Source organism: Urocampus carinirostris, chromosome 2, assembly GCF_059441175.1.
Source record: "Urocampus carinirostris isolate Australia breed hairy pipefish chromosome 2, RoL_Ucar_1.0, whole genome shotgun sequence".
NCBI classification, from domain to species: domain Eukaryota; kingdom Metazoa; phylum Chordata; class Actinopteri; order Syngnathiformes; family Syngnathidae; genus Urocampus; species Urocampus carinirostris.
In genome coordinates, this window is record NC_142350.1 from 11,812,864 (window position 1) to 11,830,707 (window position 17,844).

The 17,844-nt window shown below is 38.2% G+C and overlaps 1 protein-coding gene across 1 annotated transcript in view; it reads left to right on the forward strand.

Moving 5' to 3' along the window:
- Nucleotides 1–16,173, forward strand: part of adcy2b (adenylate cyclase 2b (brain)) — a 72,797-nt gene extending 56,624 nt beyond the window's left edge. The window contains exons 18-25 of the mRNA XM_088328929.1: nucleotides 707–891; nucleotides 1,943–2,027; nucleotides 7,652–7,810; nucleotides 8,837–8,983; nucleotides 9,099–9,206; nucleotides 9,308–9,422; nucleotides 9,497–9,621; nucleotides 10,910–16,173. Of these exons, the coding sequence (XP_088185055.1) occupies nucleotides 707–891; nucleotides 1,943–2,027; nucleotides 7,652–7,810; nucleotides 8,837–8,983; nucleotides 9,099–9,206; nucleotides 9,308–9,422; nucleotides 9,497–9,621; nucleotides 10,910–11,062 (1,077 nt within the window). The 3' untranslated portion in view covers nucleotides 11,063–16,173. The remainder of the gene's footprint in view (nucleotides 1–706; nucleotides 892–1,942; nucleotides 2,028–7,651; nucleotides 7,811–8,836; nucleotides 8,984–9,098; nucleotides 9,207–9,307; nucleotides 9,423–9,496; nucleotides 9,622–10,909) is intronic.
- Nucleotides 16,174–17,844: the final 1,671 nt, after the last annotated feature.

A 17,844-nucleotide genomic window follows, 5' to 3' on the forward strand; every position in this document is an offset into this window, starting at 1 on the left:
ACTGGAGCTTCATACCGAAAATAATGGCCAGGGGTTTCTCAGACCACAGCCACTCTTGCTAGACTTAAACCGATATGGAGAATCTAGAACATTGCGGTAAAATCAAAGATCATACTCATGCAGGCACTGGTTATCTTCCTCTACATTTGCGAGACATAGACTCTCTCAGCAAACCTGGAAAGGAAAATACAGGCCATGGAGATGCGGTGCTACAGGAAACTTCCAGGCATCAGCTACTTAGCCCATGTGATAAACGAAACAATGCCCAAAACCATCAAAGGGTAGACCTTATGAAGAACTGTTATCAACTTTGCACAGAGGAAAAGTGCAGTGGTATGGTCACGTCAAAAGATCAGTAGGACTGACCAAGAGTATTCTTTAGGGGCACAGTTCAAGAGGGCATGAAGTGAAGAAGACCAAAGAACTGGGCCAACAACATCAAGGAATGGACTGGTGCCAACTTTGCCACGACCCAAACCCAGGCCAGGAACCTTCTTTAGTGGAGAATGCTGTCCAGAGTTGCATCTTCATATCCCGAAGGGCACATTGTACCTATTTTTTTCCCCTTCTTGAATGTTACATTATGTTGAATTCCCACATCTGTAAATGAACATATGAGTTACCGGTAGTTAAATTCGTATTATTTTGACTGCCAATTGTAGACAAAATAATACGTGATGTGTACATTTTTCCCCCTCCACTGCAGTACTTCATCTACTGCTGTATTTTGGGCATGGTGTCGTGCTCGGTGTTCCTGAGAATCAACTATGAGCTGAAGATGTTGGTGATGCTTGTTGCGTTGGTGATCTACAATGTCATCATCCTGCAGACGCACGCCTCACTGCTCGACAGCTTCAGCAAGGCTTTGTATTCCACCAAGGCTCTAGATAGGTGCCCAGTTCCACTTCACCCCATCTTATCTAAACCTTTTAAGTGGCATTGTGAAATGCATGACCACTAGATGTGCTACAAAATAGTGCTACAAGGGATACAAACCAAGCAAGATTCAAAGTGACCGAATATGACCATTCTGCATCTCATTTTTCTATCAAGCCTCTTGTGGAAAAAAGAAAAATAGAAGGAAAAGAGGAAAGAGGAAAAAATAAAAGGATGATGGAAAAAAATGGAAACAGGGAAAAAAGAAAGAAAAACATGAGGGGAGAAATAAAAGAATACAAAAGAAGACAAAATAGAATAGAATAAAAGAAGAAAACAGAAAAAGAAAAGGAAAAAAGATCAAAAGCCAGAAGAAAAAGAAGAAAAAAGGGAAAAAAAGAACAAAATCATCAAAAAATACAAATTTCTCCACCTACGAGTATTTGCACATTTATACGATAGTCTGTGTATTTTTGCTTATTATTCAAATCAATTTTTTGTTTTAATTAGGTTTTTTTTTAGATACTCATAGATCAATAAATTTGATTTAACGTAACATGATGCCCACCTTCAGGAAGCTGACATAATTGTCCGCCATCTTGCTGGTCAGGGTAAAAAACAACAACTTTTTTAAAGGATGGGCAAAAACAATGAGAAGAAAAATGGTGTGGTTTGGTCATTTTGAGCCTTAGTAGTTCGTATTCTTCCTTTTGCTTTTTGGCCCTCGTTTTCGGTTGCGCTACACAATACAACAGCATCTAATGGTCAAATATTAAGATTTGAAGATTTTCTTTACGCTACCAGATACATTAAAATATTATGAAGTTAGCAAACTATTTTTTTCCAATGTAGTAAAAAACGTCCATTTATTTTAATTGAAATTGTTAGAAGGTGTTGACATTTGTGCAACCAAATTTTAAATGTTGGATTTACTCTAAAAATACTTTTCATCCCATCTGCAAATGATTTGATAACTTTTATTAAAAAGAAACGCTCACAATAAGAAAAATATCCATGAATAAATATTTGAAAATTGAAACTTTGCTTTTATTGATGTTTTTCCTAGGCCAGGAATCCTTAAGGATCTAAAAACCATGGGCTCTGTGTCCCTCTTCATCTTCTTCATCACACTGCTGGTGTTAGCTCGACAGGTCAGTCAGTGTTTTCTTTCTTTTTTCGAAATATTTTTGACATTTAGAATGTCATTCAGATATGATCAGAAAGAAAATGTGGATAATGGATTACCGAAATTAGTTTAGCATTGACTGTATCATTACTTGAACTCTGTGGCGGGCCGTGCATTTCACACTTAGGCTTTCAGGAGGCTGAATCAATCCAATCTCAATAATCATTTTATGGTTATAAATCATTTATTGAAGCTAGAGCTGCGACACACAAAAAAGCATCAATAATAACCTCATAAAAGCACTGTGTAGGAATATATCCACATTTTAATCACCAGAAATCCTCTTTACCTGTGCACAAAATCCATCCTCTCATCTTTCCTCAAAAATATTTTAATTACAGTTGTATAGATTATTTTTGTGTTTCAATTCCATCAGGAAGTTATTTTCTATTGCCATCGAAGTTAATGTTGAAATTTGAGCCTGTCCTGTCGTATTTCTGGCATATTTTGTTTGAAAAAGCCACTTGGACAGAAGTTGTAATACTTCTGTTACCGCCAATCATAGTTAGTGAAACCACTGATTTTTCCTTATGCCTGCTAGGAGGCCCTGGTCCAACAAATCAAAATCTTATTGACAAAACCAAAAGCTGTATCCAAACTTATTTTATGCTTCAGGGCCAGCAGAACTAATTTTGAAGACCTACCGGTATATTTCTGACTCTGGCAGCACGTAATGCCTGAAATATGTTTGTTTTAATGCTTACAATATGAAAGCACGGATGTGGAAGCAGCACAAGCAGGGGAAAGGCAATGACAGGAAGCTGCCAGACAATTTGTAATTATTTGACAAGTATTCATGGACAAAATATAATTAACATCACATGATTCAGAGATTTTTTTTAAGCCAGCAGAGAAGGCCTTGCAGGCTCTGACAACCCATCACTGCTTGAACTATAATTACCGCCAATGTTTTTTTCTTATGAAAGCTAGTGTATTTTTGAAAACGCTTTTTGTGACCCGCTTTCCTCGTCACCAAAGCCACTGAGACACCAAAGTCTCGGCTGACACACTTTTTATTAGTTCGCATTTGGCAATGCTATCCATCAGAACTTACCTAAGAGCAGATGTTCGAGGCGGGAGGGCGCCCTCCGGAGTATCGGGGTACCAAAAAGGCAGGCACCCTCCCCGGAGAGCAGAAATTGGTCCACACAACTCAGCCCGTCCTCATTCTGTGCGGCTGTCAACAGATGAGAGGAGAACGTTGTGTCTTGGAAATAAAACGTGTCTATAATTAGGTTTGTCCTACCTGTGTGCTGTTCTAGATTGACCCATCTGCACCAACTGCAAAACAATACATGATTGTGAAGGTGTATGAATAGCTCGCTGTATCGCGGTTTACTTATCGCGGTTTTGCTACTTTGCTCATTTTCATCGTGCAATGTGTTCTGCATTCTTATTGGCCAAACAGTCACTCCGCCCCATTTCTGCTTATGTCTATTGCAGTCTGAGCGGTACACATAAGAAAAACCGCTTGACCAACGTAATTTGTATACAAAAAAATTTTTCAACTTCAACTTTCTCTAAATGCCATCATGTCAACAAAAGTTTCTTCGTAGACACGTGCAGCTCTTCGGTGGCTCCCTGGCACTTTTTAATAAATGTTTGACAATGAAAAAATATATAGTTTCTTTAGGTCCTACAATGTAGAATAACAAATATTTTCCAATATAGATAAAATACATTATAATAGGGGGGTCCAAAATGGCTCTTTCAACATTTTGGATCCCCAACCGGAAAATAAATGCAATTTTCCCAAATGCACCCAATAAGCAGGTAGGCGCCTTTCATGGATGACTCCCTATTGGTGTGTGAGTGTGTGTGTGAATGGGTGAGTGTGAAGCACATTGTAAAGCGCTTTGGGAGGTCTTCATCGACTTGAAAAGCGCTATATAAATGCAGAGCATTTACTATTTACCATTCCATAACCTCGACATGATGGTGACAAATCATCATGCGAAGTAAAGTAGAACGCTTTCTTAATAGAGTTGAGATGATTAATAATTTGACAGTACAAAAGTCGTATTTTAAATAAAAAAATGTTAATGAACTACAGTACTTTTATTACTGGATCTGCTCCACTATTTATTCGATATCACTGGTTGTCCAGTGGTTAAGATTCGGCACCATCACTTCTGAGAAACAGTGAAAGGGTTTCACCCACCAACCCACTTCTATTTTGACTATTTGTTAAACAAACACTTGAGCCTGTAAATTGGGGTTGTTCTTTGGTTTAAATGTATCATAGATTTATAGATAAATAAACAAACAAATAAATAAAGGTATTTGATTTGTGGCTTTTGATTATCGCGCGACGTTTTTGGAACACAACCCTCGCAAAAAACAAGGGATTTATATAGTCCTCCTATCCAATGGCTTACTCAGCATGAAGTCTACGGACAAAAACTGCTGTCTGGTACTCAAACAACGCCCACGTAATTGTCGATACCATGCAAACAAGAAAAAAAAATCTATATGCTATGCCAACTCGTGCATGAACCTATCTGGGATATTGTGGCTGCAGCAAATCCATTTTCATTGCCAACTTGAGTTCATTTGCATTGCAAAGTTTCTGCGTCAGCACAGATGAGCTCTTTGCAATCAATCCATTTAGAGCATGGGTGTCAAACTCATTTTGGCTCAGGGGCCATATGGTAGGAAAAATACTCTCACGGGGGCCGAACTAGTAAATTGATGGCATAACTGAGGGGATCATAATTATATTACAATTACAATTCAAGCGTATAAGATTTGATCCCAAAACGCTTAATGAGGGTTTTGTTTTTTTACTTGCTAATGGGCTACAAGTTGCTAACCCGAGTGCTAACCGATCATTTCCAATCACTGAGGATAAAACGCGTAGTTTAGTAGTAAATGTTACGGGTGAGAAAGACACTCACGCACCACACATGAGTACTGCCTTAGAAGTGGATTTGGTGTCATCCAGTGTATATACTGTATATTTGAAACTTGTCACATAAAAGCTAAGTGTAGCACCTTTGCAATTAGGCAGAGGGAAGGGGGGTCGAAATTAGGCACTACACCAGAAGACTCCTCAACAGCTCCAGAAGTGATGTTTTACCATTTCATCGCAGAGCACAACATACCTCCAACAGTTGCCGATCACTTCACAAGGCTTTAATACTTTTCTGTCCCTGTTAAATAGTCTGTTTGCAATTTAAAATACAAGCATCTATGGTTGATATTGTGGTTTGGTTTACAGAATAGAAATGCCAACTATTTTTTTCCTCCAAAAATATCTTTATTTACAAATTTAAATTTAAAGTGTTATTAGTGGATATTTTAGTTACGCTGATAACAATTGTTCCTGATTTTATTTTTTATTTAATTTTTTTATTTTATTACTATGAATATGTACAGAATGATATAACGAAACACGTGTACAATATGACATGTTAAACTACATAAATAAACCGGTTTTGAAAAAAAAAGTGGTGTAAGATTATTTAGTATTTTGTAAGGGAAAATACGACAGTTTGTAAGGGCACAGAGCCGTGGAGGTTGACAGGTATGTAAATTTGAACAAGAGCCGGCAGTTTAATGAACCACGAATAAGACAATAGACAACATTTTACATGAATAATAAGAAAAAAACACTCTCATTTGGTTTAAGGTGCTGGATGAGAAATCCTAATTTGAGTTCATTTTGGTTTACTAACCCTATTTCATGTGAATTATACACACACCAATAGGACCTTAGAATCAACTTAAATGTGTTTTTCACAAAGTAATATAATTCAAATGTCAATGACAAAGAATGGCAAAGAAAGTTAATAAGATAAACAAAGAAAACACAATTGACCTACCGACAAACCCTGCCCCCTTTTACTCACTTGGGGTTTTGGGGTTTTTAAGGGTTATTGATCTATCTTCGTTATTCATTATCCATCATCCGTTATCGGTCAGTTCATTATATGCTACAAAGCCTAGGAGCCGGGACACTTACTCTCAGCCAAAAGGCTGAGCTAAGGTCCTAGCCCTTCAGTGTGAAGCACATAGTAACTTGGACGTTCAACATTCTGTTGTGCTAACAATTGCTATCATGATTATATGAGTTTTATTTGAGTCCATATTGACTCACACTGTCATCGGGTGGAGCAACAGTTGCTATTGATAATCTCAGGTCCTGTCAGGACATGATTTCGGTTCTTTCTATGATGTCTATGGTGTCTTTGATGTCTTTTCTTGTGAAACTTTTTTGAAGCAGGTAATAACAAATTGTTTTTTGCTAGTTAAAATCATTTATTTCTCACTCGCTTGTTAACAGTGGTTACAAAAACGGGTTTACAACCATGCTCGCTGCTGTGCAAAACACATTTGGAAATAAACCGCCCCTCCCCCAATTTTACTGGCCTACTTTCTTTATCTCCCCTTGGAGATAATGCACGTTGATATAGATAGATCTCGGGGCTTAAACTCGCCCTGTCTGCTAAATTGGCGCCATACCCGAATCGCAGGGGAGGGAAAAGAAGCATCTCCTTTTTTATACATCTTTCAAGCCATTAACTACTCTCGGACGCTCTTGTGGGGGCTGGGCCCCAGGTAGCCTGGAACTCCTGGATATGCAAGCAGAGTAATCGCGGACCTCCCTCTCTGTCACTAGCCGAAGTACTTTTCTCGTTAAAAATCATTCAAGACAGTGGTTCACGACCCACAATCCCATCCCAATTACAAGCAATGACCCAAATCAAGGAAAAAAAAAATTACCTTCTCATATATATTGAATGAAAAAAAGTAAAGTTTAAACCAGAGATAGTAGAATATATTCCCATGTTTTGAAGAAGAATGACCAGCAAAATGTCCTCAAGTAATAATATTAGCTCTTATGCTCAATTAGCTGCATTTTCATCCAAAACCCTTCACTTCTGTGTGTCCAGCCATTTTTTAACAGATTTAGAAGTGAGGGGTGTAGTTTGTCGTGTCCTTCAATTTTTATTTTATTTTAATATGCTCTCAATTAGGTATGTGTTCACAAGGCCGAACTGAGTTCAAAATGCTTCTTATGTATATTTTTTTCACAGCTCCAATCTGCGTTTATCGTTTGGTGTTCCAGCCCCGGAGCGGGGTTATGGGTGAGAGGAGAAAGATTCTACGTGTGTGATTGCAATTTTCTTTAATTCAAGTATGAAAATTGTGAAAGTATGAAGAGGGCGGTTTCAAATACAGTCCAAATGCCAACCCAAACCTCATAAAAGATTAAAAATGAAGTGTTTATTTAAGCGCATCTAAGAGAGACACGTGGGTGCACGTACCAAACAAGCTGCTTGACAGAGGCTGCAATGAGGATTTCAGACAGAAGATGGCCTCACCAAGTAGAATATTTTGAAGTTACAGACAACACATTTAACATACACAAACATGAAAAGTGCAAATTATTGCTTTTCAGTTTGCATGAGTTTCCCGAGTTAAATAAACCGTAGTGGAAATGAATTCAATTGTTGTATGCACAGTTTATCAATACTTCTAGAGAATAAGGCGAAAAAGAGGAAAAAAACAGCTAATGTGATGCATGGCCGAGTGCTGTCTGGGAATGACGCCAGTGTCTCTTTACTTTGTGTCCTCCTGTAACAGAATGAATATTACTGTAGGTTGGACTTCCTGTGGAGGGACAAGTTCAAGCGGGAATGCGAGGAGATCGAGACCATGGAGAACCTCAACAGAGTCCTGCTGGAGAACGTACTCCCCGCCCACGTGGCTGAGCACTTCCTGGGTCGCAACTGGAAAAATGAGGTCAGCTTATTTTGGTTCCTTACAGTGTAGCACCTTTGCTGCTCAACCTTTTTTGAGTGGTAAAAATAATAGAAGGAATACTAGGGTCAAAATTAATCAGAACAAAAGCAGGCAATTTAATGAACAATGGACCAGACAACATTTCACATAATTTATTGTAAAAGATCACTATTTTTTTGGTTTAAGGTATGGGTGTTAAACTCATTTGCACTCGGGGCTGGTAATAAAGAAAGAGAGCGGGTGAAAAAGGGTGGGGTGGAGAAAGACAGAGAGAGAACAGGGAAAAGAAACAAAGAGAGCGGGTGAAAAAGTGAAAGAAAGAGAGAGAGTGAACTGGAAAGAGAGTGGGTGAAAAAAGAGAGAAACAACGGTAAAGAGACAGGGTGAAAAGAGAATGGGAAAGTGAAAGAATGAGAGAGAGGACAGAAAGAGAAAGAACAAGAGAGTAAGGGAGAGAGAAAGAAAGATGAACAAGAAAGAAAGAATGACAGAGAAAAAGAAAATTAGATAGAGGAATAGAAAATGAGAGAGAGAATGAGAGAGAGAATGAGAGAATGAAATAGAGAAAGAAACAAAGAGGAGAGAAAAAACAAAAAAAGGGAGAAAGAGTAAAAGAGAGAAAAAATAAAGAAACAGAAACAAATGGTACAGTTTGGTCACTTCGAGTAGTTTGGATTCTTCCTTGTGCTTTCTAGCATTCGGTCAAATTATACACAATGTCCCTTTAAAATTTGCTTAATTTTCTGAGATCGTGAGATTTTTTTTCAGAGTTTGCCCAAAATTGTTTTTCTTAGTCACATTGTACTTAAGTGTCAAGATGCTCCTTAATTGGGAAAAGGACATACTGGAACTGGGTTTGGGATTTTTTTGTGTTAGGGAAAAAAATCCAATATGCATGATATATTATTTGACTGTCCCCACTTTCCTAGGGTGAACCATAGGGCTCTATATCAGGTCCCTCCGTAATCCATTAGTGTCTTTTTCTGTCCTTGAGCTCCATTTAAAAAAACTCAAATTTCTTTTTAGGACCTTTATCACCAGTCGTATGACTCCGTGTGCGTGATATTCGCCTCCATCCCGGACTTCAAGGAATTTTACACAGAATCTGACGTCAACAAGGAAGGACTAGAATGCCTCCGTCTCCTCAATGAGATCATTGCGGATTTTGATGAGGTAAGCTGGTTTCCCCCTCTCCAAAACCTTCTTGAGAGTAAACGTGGAACAGGGGTAATGATGATGGTTGGTTGTGACTTCCTGTTGTTGTGAAACGCTGTCCCCTTGTCCTCAGCTGCTCTCAAAGCCAAAGTTCAGTGGCGTGGAGAAAATTAAAACCATCGGAAGTACCTATATGGCAGCCACTGGACTCAACTTGACGCCGGGACCAGATTGCGCACAGGCACATTTTTTAACCCCAGTTAACTCCTTATTATGATGGAATGATTTCCTTCTGTTTTTTTTCAATGTGGCCTGTTTGGTGTTTTATCATGTTTGTAACAGGAGCATGACCGACAGTACACGCACGTGGGCACCCTGGTGGAGTTTGCCTTCGCTCTGGTCGGGAAACTCGACGTCATCAACAAACATTCCTTCAACGACTTCCGGCTCAGGATCGGTAAGGGTACAACGTGCGAGATATTATTTACCGTGTGGCACTCACTGATTTTGGTGTCTTTGATCTGTGTCAAGGGATCAATCACGGGCCGGTCATTGCAGGGGTCATCGGGGCGCAGAAGCCGCAATACGACATCTGGGGGAACAGTGTGAACGTGGCTAGTAGGATGGAGACCACGGGGGTTTTGGGGAAAATCCAGGTAAAAGCCTCTTTTAGAGGGAAGAACCTTAATCCTTTAAGCCCTGCGCGATTGGCATTTTGCTATGCGTGGGCACTTCTTGGAGGAAAATGGACTCAAGTATCAAACATGTCTAAAAATGTTGCCACTTGGTCACCGAAATTCTTAAGTATGCCGGGCACAGAGGAAAATGTCGACCTGACCTTTTCCAATACGCATGCGCTTTAAAAACATAACTCGGCGGTAACGTCTGAAAACTCTTGTGACGCCCCTCTAGAGGAGAAGTTAGCTGTTTTTTTACAACATTATTCATATATGTCCCTTCGCATGACTTCTTCATTTTCCTCATGCTGAGGTCTTGAGTTTTTCCTTGCCCTCGTGTAGGTTTTCAATCAGAAGATGGTGTAATAATTGTCTGTAGTCTCCAATGGTCTGTGAAGCCCTTTAAGACTTCTTGTAAATAAGGGCTATACAAATAAACATGACCTGACTTGAACTGTCTTAATACATACAGGGGCCAAAACAAGGGGTTTGACAGTACTTTATTAAATATTTAATACGTACTCACAATATTTCAACATTTTCACCCACAAATCAAGGAAAGTCCTCAATGTATACATCACAATTTAACAGCTGTTGAAGTGATCTTTCACCCAGCATCCACCCTGAAGAAGATATCCGCTTCCTCTTCCTAGTTGGTGTGTAAACATTCTATACCGTATCTCCAGCGCGCTATGACCCTTGACATTTTTATTGTTCAATATCTCGAGCATCCATTCAATATGGTTGGTGTAAAATGTAAAGGAGAGACGAGACGTTTCTTTTGAAATGAAAGTGGAATATGGAAGCTTGATGCTGTTGTGAAAATGGTTGGATCGCTTTTTTTCTGCCACTTTTTTACCACGGAGGAAGAAGGCGCCTAACTGTTGAAGCTCATCTTACAAAAGTAAGTTACTCACCTTTGTTTATCTTTATAGAACATTTTATTTTATTAAATGTTCATATTTAGAACAAAACAATACAGGTTACTTATACAAGCCTTAAACATACTTAAATAAACCTTAAACATACAAAATATGCACTGAAGCAAATTCAACTTACGAACGATCATCCGGAACCTATCTCGTCCGTAAGTAGGGCAGCGTCTGTACATTCAATAAAAACGACAATGTGAATATTTGTATAATTATCATAATAAACAAACTATCTTTACAACTCTTTCAACGATGACTCGCGGGCAGGTTTAACACCCCTGCAGTAGTAGTTGATAAAACAAATAATATTTTTTTTTTCCTGTTTGTGGCTGTAGGTGACGGAGGAGACGAGCGAGATTTTATCTGCGCTAGGCTATATGTGTTCGTGTCGAGGCATCATCAACGTGAAAGGAAAAGGAGAACTCAAGACTTACTTTGTCCACAACGAGATGACAAGATCCCTGTCTCAAGGCACTGTCATGCCCTGAACGCTCGCTTGAACTGCTCATAGTACAAAAACTCAAATTCAAAAAACCAGACACAACACAAAGTGACTTTTACGTACGGAAGGCAGCAGAGATGTACTCGCCGCCGTGTATCGCCGACTCTCAGGGAGCGCAGTCGTCTGTTTCTTCAGAAGTAGAGCGCCGCTGATTAGCCATGCTAGTGTTGCTAGCAGAACGCTTGGGAGGTTGACGGCCCTATCAATACGATACGCTCCACGGACACAGGCAAACACAAACCAATCTATCACAGAGATACTCGGAAAGGTAGACCCTGCCACCAATCAGGCTTACTGTGAAGTGGCCTATTTGAGTTTGGACTTCTTTTGAGGCCAGCGGCCATTTTGTGCTACTATTGATTGCATTGATACATACAGTGCCTAATGTAAGTATTGGCCCACCAAGAACTTTTTGTCAAAATGCAACACTTCAGGTTTCAAACTTAAAGCTAGAAAATTGAAATTATTTTATAAGAATTAACAACATGTGAGACACAATCGTGAAGTAGAACCAAATTATTTCTGTTTGGGTCTGATGCTCCTCCATCCACCAGAGTGCACTTAATTGGTTTGTAATTAGAAGATGGGTGTCCAATTACCCCACACCTGTCCCTAATTAGACAGACCCTTCATAGGGACTTTAATTTTCATTTTCGACCTTCGTTTTTCACTCTGGATATTTTCCAGCTCATCCTGCTTTCTGAGGTTTGTTTTATGTTTTGGGCTTCACATGGTGTTATTGTTGTTTTTGACCATTTGTTTCTTACTTTCTGGATGAGTTGGTGCTTAAACAACCATCAAAACGATTGCCCCCGTTTCTCTCAGCTCAACCTAAATCCAGAAGTACCCTAATTGATCTAATGTCGAACTAAATGACTAACCATGATAGAGTGCACTTATGTGTCGTTAAGTCTCAATTTAAATACACCTCCTTATGAGATGGGCTGAGAGGTCCGTGAAAGAAGACACTGGAGAACAGACAGCATTATGAACACCAAAGAAAGCTCCGTGCAGAACCGGGGTATAGTTATGAAAATGTTTAATCAGAAATGGGTTACAACATTTATACATCTCCCAGAGCATTGTGCAAACAATAATATAAAAATGGAGAGAGCATAAAACCATCGCAAACTTATCAAGATCTGCATGTTCCTCTAATCTTTCGGCCCAAACCAGGAGAAAACTAAACAGAGATGCAACCAACAGGCCCGTTATCACATTGGATGACCTGCAGGCATACACAGCTGAGGTGGGACAATTTGTGTTTAAGACAACTATTAGTCATATTTTGCATATATCTTTCCTCTATGGGAGAGGGGCAAGAAGAAACCCCTTTCCTTGAGACTATCATAAAATGATCCGTTTGGCGTTTGCAAGAAGCCACATGGGAGAGACAAATATAACATGTGGAACAAAATGCTCTGGTGAGATGAGACCCAAATTGAACTTTTTGACTGAATGCAAAACGTTATGTTAGTAGTAAGAGTAACACTAAACATTACCCTTAAAATACCATCTCCTCTATCAAAAATGGAGACAGCACCATCATGCTCTGGGGTTGCTTTTCTTTAGCAGGGACTGGGAGGATCGTTAAAGTTGATGGGAAGATGGATGGAGAGGGCAATTCTGGCAGAAAATCTGTTGGAATCTGCAATGGACCTGAGAATGGGTCACCTTACAATAGTACGACTACCCTAAACATAAAGAAAATCTACAATTAAATGGTTTAAAACTAACAATATAAAGGTTGTGAGATATGAAAAACACTGTGCACAAACAATGAACAGCCCACCTAAAGGAACTTGAGCTGTTTAGTAAGGAAGAATGGAAAAATAAATAAAAATCATACAGTAATTCAAAAGACCTGAGGCAGTGATCGCAGCAAAAGGAACTTGCAAAAAGTATTCACCCAAAGGAGCCAATATTTGTGCAACAGCTTTTTTTATTTGTTGGAACAATATAAAATGTTAAATACATTTGGGTTTTTTTCATCATTCTCTCTCACATGTTGTTGATTCTTAGAGAATATTTTGAGTTTTTTAAGTGAGGTCAATACTTTTGCAAGGCACTGTATTAACACATTGAGTGCCATTGATGCCTGGACACGTCAAAATTAGGATCGCCTGGCACTGACTCACCGTAAATTCCGGACTACAAGCTACTACTTTTTTTCTACATTTTAAACACTGTGATTTACAATACGATGCGGAATATTTCTATATTTTAATTTTTTTAATTTTGCGAAGCAGATGCTAACAGAAGTTTCTGAGGTGAATTCGGACACGCGACAGGCCTTTCCCACGAATCTCCCTAGCTGCAGTCTCCATCGCGACTCCATCGCCTCAACTGCCGCCTAGCGGCTGGTTTAGAACTAGTGCAGACCAGGGAATCAAACTGTTAGATTAAAACATGCAAGGGCATGTGGCGGGTGATGCAGCGATGTGATTTCTGCCAAGTGCTGTGAATATGAAAGAGAGGAAATCCAATGAAGCAGGAGTAAAGGGCGGGACTGACTCTAACTCCCTTCAGTAGTCAAATGCTTCGTCATCTGAATAGCGATGATGAATGAGATTCCCACTCTCCCTTTGTAGCAAGATCGCAGAATCACTACAAAAAAAGTATCATATTGTACCACGATTAAAACAGTCATTTGCAATCTGATGTCACAGTTGTCGGCCTGATTGGTAAAATACACCTGATGATTAATCACCTGTTGCCACACTAAAATATTTAAACAGCCAAGACTACTTGTTAGAATATTCCAATAAAGTTTTTGTCGCATAATTAATCTTGACTGCTGCATTAGTTGACTACAGTTGACACGTGAGGGCACAGTCCACAAACAAGTGACATAATCGTGGCACAATTTGTTACTTTTCTGTACTTGACATGTCCCCACTGATTTTTTTTTCAATGTAAGAAATGGCCGTGAATGAGTTCTTTTTTTATGGCTGTTTAAGCCTGCGGCTGAAATTCCAGTGCGGCTTGTACACAAACCAAGTTAAATTTCTTCCCTTAAATTTGCGCATGCGGCTTTTAATCAGGTGCACTCTGTAGTCCAGAATTTACGGTGGGTTTTTTTTCATGATGCTATGATGTGTATTCTTTTAAAGGGACAGTGTTCATTATTTAGCAGTTTTTTTAAAAACAACAATACTCTTAAAAAATGAGGGAAAAAACATGAACTATCACATAAATGTGCATTTTTTTTAAATGCTTGTGAGTTGAGAATATAGCATTGATTTTACATAACATAGGCCCCACCTAAAGGGAGTTGACATAATTGTCATCTTGCTGCTACCCAAAAACTTGAAAAAGACAGGGGCAAAAATTGAGAAATTGAATACTGTAATGGTTTTTGATTGATTTGATTCACTGTAGTTTGTATTCTTCCATGTGCTTTATAGCGTACATTTTCGGTTGCATTACACCAAACAGTGACATCTAGTGGTCAAACAAACACACTCTCCCTCTATGGGCAAAAACAAACTACGGGGACTAAAAATGACCAAACGCATCAAATTACTTCTCATTATTTTATCCAGCTTTTCGCAAGATTTTTGGTTTTTGGGGGTACCCGTAGCAGAAAAATGGCAGACAATCATCTTAGCTCTCCCTAGGTGAGCCTCATGTTTTGTGAAGTAAATACAAATCACTCAGCCTACGAGTATTAAAAAAAGCAAACGTATAGGTATAGTTTCTGTATTTGCGCTCATATTTCAAATTGATATAGTTTATTTATTTAATTAATTACGTTTTTACCACTAGGACACACTAAATACTACACAATGTCCCTTTAAGTCACAGAGAACTAAGAGAGAAAGCTAGGATGCTAAAATTGCATTAGAAAAGCGAGAGTTAACTGGAGTGCTACGTTGTTGGCATGCCTTTTTCATAAAGTGTTGACAAAGAATTGTAAATGTTAGTGGTTTGAATCAGAAAAATAAACTAGGGGATGATTTTGTATGCTAATTTTGCTGCCAAAGGTGCCGACAACATCTGCATTAGTTTGTTGTTTTTTTAATAAAATTTGTTCCACAAATAATGGAGGGAAAATTACTTAAAAATCTTTGCCGCTGGCAAAGAAATACTGGAAAAGAAAAAGGTTTTTGGAATTTTATCTTACTAAATGTTCAACTTATATTTCTAGTAAACAAAGAAAAATAAGGATAATTATCTCACACCTTTCTTGTGTTTTTTTTTTCAGTACGGTAGAATGATCAAAACTCATTTTGTGGATTTTCTTTTTCAATCCTATAGTTTTATTTTAGATCTTACATTACAATATTATTTAATTTATTTATTCACTATAATAATAGCATATAATTTAAAACACATAATTTCTTATTTTGATTCATGGCTTTTATTATATCTTAAAATAAGAAAAATAATATCAGTCCCTTCAAATACTTTTCTTCAACTTTTTATTTTTCTTGTTTTTTTTTTCTTATTTTGGATCAAATATTTTGGAGTAGAAGGGCAGCAAACACCTAATCTTGAATTCAATACATTATTCTTATTTTATGTTCAAATAAGACAAAGAATATCAGTCCAATCAGATACTTTTATTTAATTTAATCATTACTTCGATTATTTTACCACAGAAAATTAGATATTTTGGGTGTAAGGGCAGGGCATTAAACTCTTCATAACCTTACATACTTAATCTTTAACAAAAAAACTATAAAGGCCATTTGTATAAAGTAAGTGTGGAACCTTCCTGTAATTCCAAATATTGTTGAATGTATTGACTAGGGCAATCTGCTTCATATTTGCTTCCATTTTGACTTCCATTTTGTCCATGGGATGCAAGTTTTGAGACCATCATCCCAACGGAATTTTAGAATAAACTATTGAGATTTTTTATCTTAGTTTTTAAGCCTCTGACATAACAACTGATTCCCGATGAGGTTTGAATGTGAATTTGTCTCAATAGTTTTAGAGGTAAATGGAAAATATTGTTGGCTTTAGAAGAAAGCGTAGATTGTTGTTCTTTCGAAATCTCAACTGGAAGCAAACCACCTACATTACACTGTGTTTCAATGTCTACGTTGCCACACTATTGTTTTTCAATAAAAATGTGTATATAAGGTCCTATGTTTTGTAATTGTTGATTCTTAATAGCTTGAATTGGAGTATTAAACAATTAATTGATATTGTAAAAAAACATGGAATGCACCATGTGTTGCGGGGGTCAGAAACGGGCGGCGCTGAAGCCGTGATCAGCTCTTTGGCGCCACCTAATGGCTCCCTGGCGATTAAAAAAAAAAAGTTTGACATGATATGACATAAACATTGTTAGCATTTTCCAGTGAAAATAGATATAGGGTAATCCCTTGTTATTTGCATGGGCTGCGGTCCAAAAACGTCCTGCGACAGTCAAAACCCCCAAATTAGAAACCTCTGATTTAAATTTTTATTTAGCTATTACTCAAGGACGAATCCAACTTACAGGCTCACATGTTGGTTTGAAAAATAAAAATACGGTATTGTAGAAATGCTTTTTTTAATAACCTATGTACTGTCAAATTATAATTGTATAAACGATCTTGTTGTTTTATTGCAAAACTGTATTGATTAAGGACAGATTGTCTTTACATGATACTTTGCCGCTATCCTGAGGACATTATAGAAATATGCATTTACCTTTGAGTTCTGTCCTACAAAAACATGTATTTTTCTATTATCAAACATTTTCAAAAAGCGCCTGGGAACCACTAGGGTGCGCCAAAGCCCTGTGTTTGGCTCCAGAGCAGGTTTAGCGAGTCGACAAGTCCAACTTTGTTGGGGATAGTAAGCAACTTCCTCTGCCTTTGAATGCTTTTGTGGGTCCATGCAGAGCTTTTTGTTGACATGCTGGCTTTTAGAAAAACCTGAAATACTTAGCGCAGATTCATCTATCTGTTTTACGTATCCGTATAAGTCAGAACGCAACGTCATTGGCGCGCAGGCAGACAAGCAGAAATATGGCAAGGCAGCTGTTTTGCCAATCAGAATGCAGAACACAATGCACGATGAAAATCCACTAAGTACTAAAACTGCGATATACACTATGTGTTGCCTTCCCTATAAGGGTTATATAAAGCTTTGATTTTTTTTTGCGGCTCTAAACATATGGGCTTTTTGTTGTTTTTTTTGGCCAAAATTTTAGGTTGACAAGCCCTGATGTATTGTATGAAGTTCTGCATCCATGAGGGAAGCCCATTTTGCACACTCAGTGCAATTAGGATAGATTTAGTATCAAACGGACCTATGTGCTTGTTTGTGTGTATAACATACCTCTCAACTTATACGTTTCACTCGTATTTTATGTGTTGTTGATCATTCCAAACTGTGTATGCCGTACAACAATTTTTGGACAGGAAAAAAAAACATTGAAATAGATTTTAAAACCTTTTTTTTGATAGACCAGTCTTGTCTTGCCCATTTTAGCTCTAATCTGGATAATCTGTTTTAGCGGTAGCAGATGACAACATGGTCGTAGTTTGCTAAAAGCGTTCACTAGCAAATGTTATCCGCAATCAAGAATTTATTTTGTAAATGAAATAAACTTGTTTACACAAATCTTCTTTGTTTTTTTTCTCACATAGTTTGTCTTGCTGTAATTGGATAGGTTTTGTGTTGGCTTTTTCAGGTTTATTATTGCTTAAAGCCCCAGTGTCTCATATTTGACCACTAGACAGTACCGTGTTGTCCTTTGCAACGGAGGGCCAGTGTCACACAGCACAACATGGCGCCAGGATGGCAGACAAACATGGCGGCGACTTA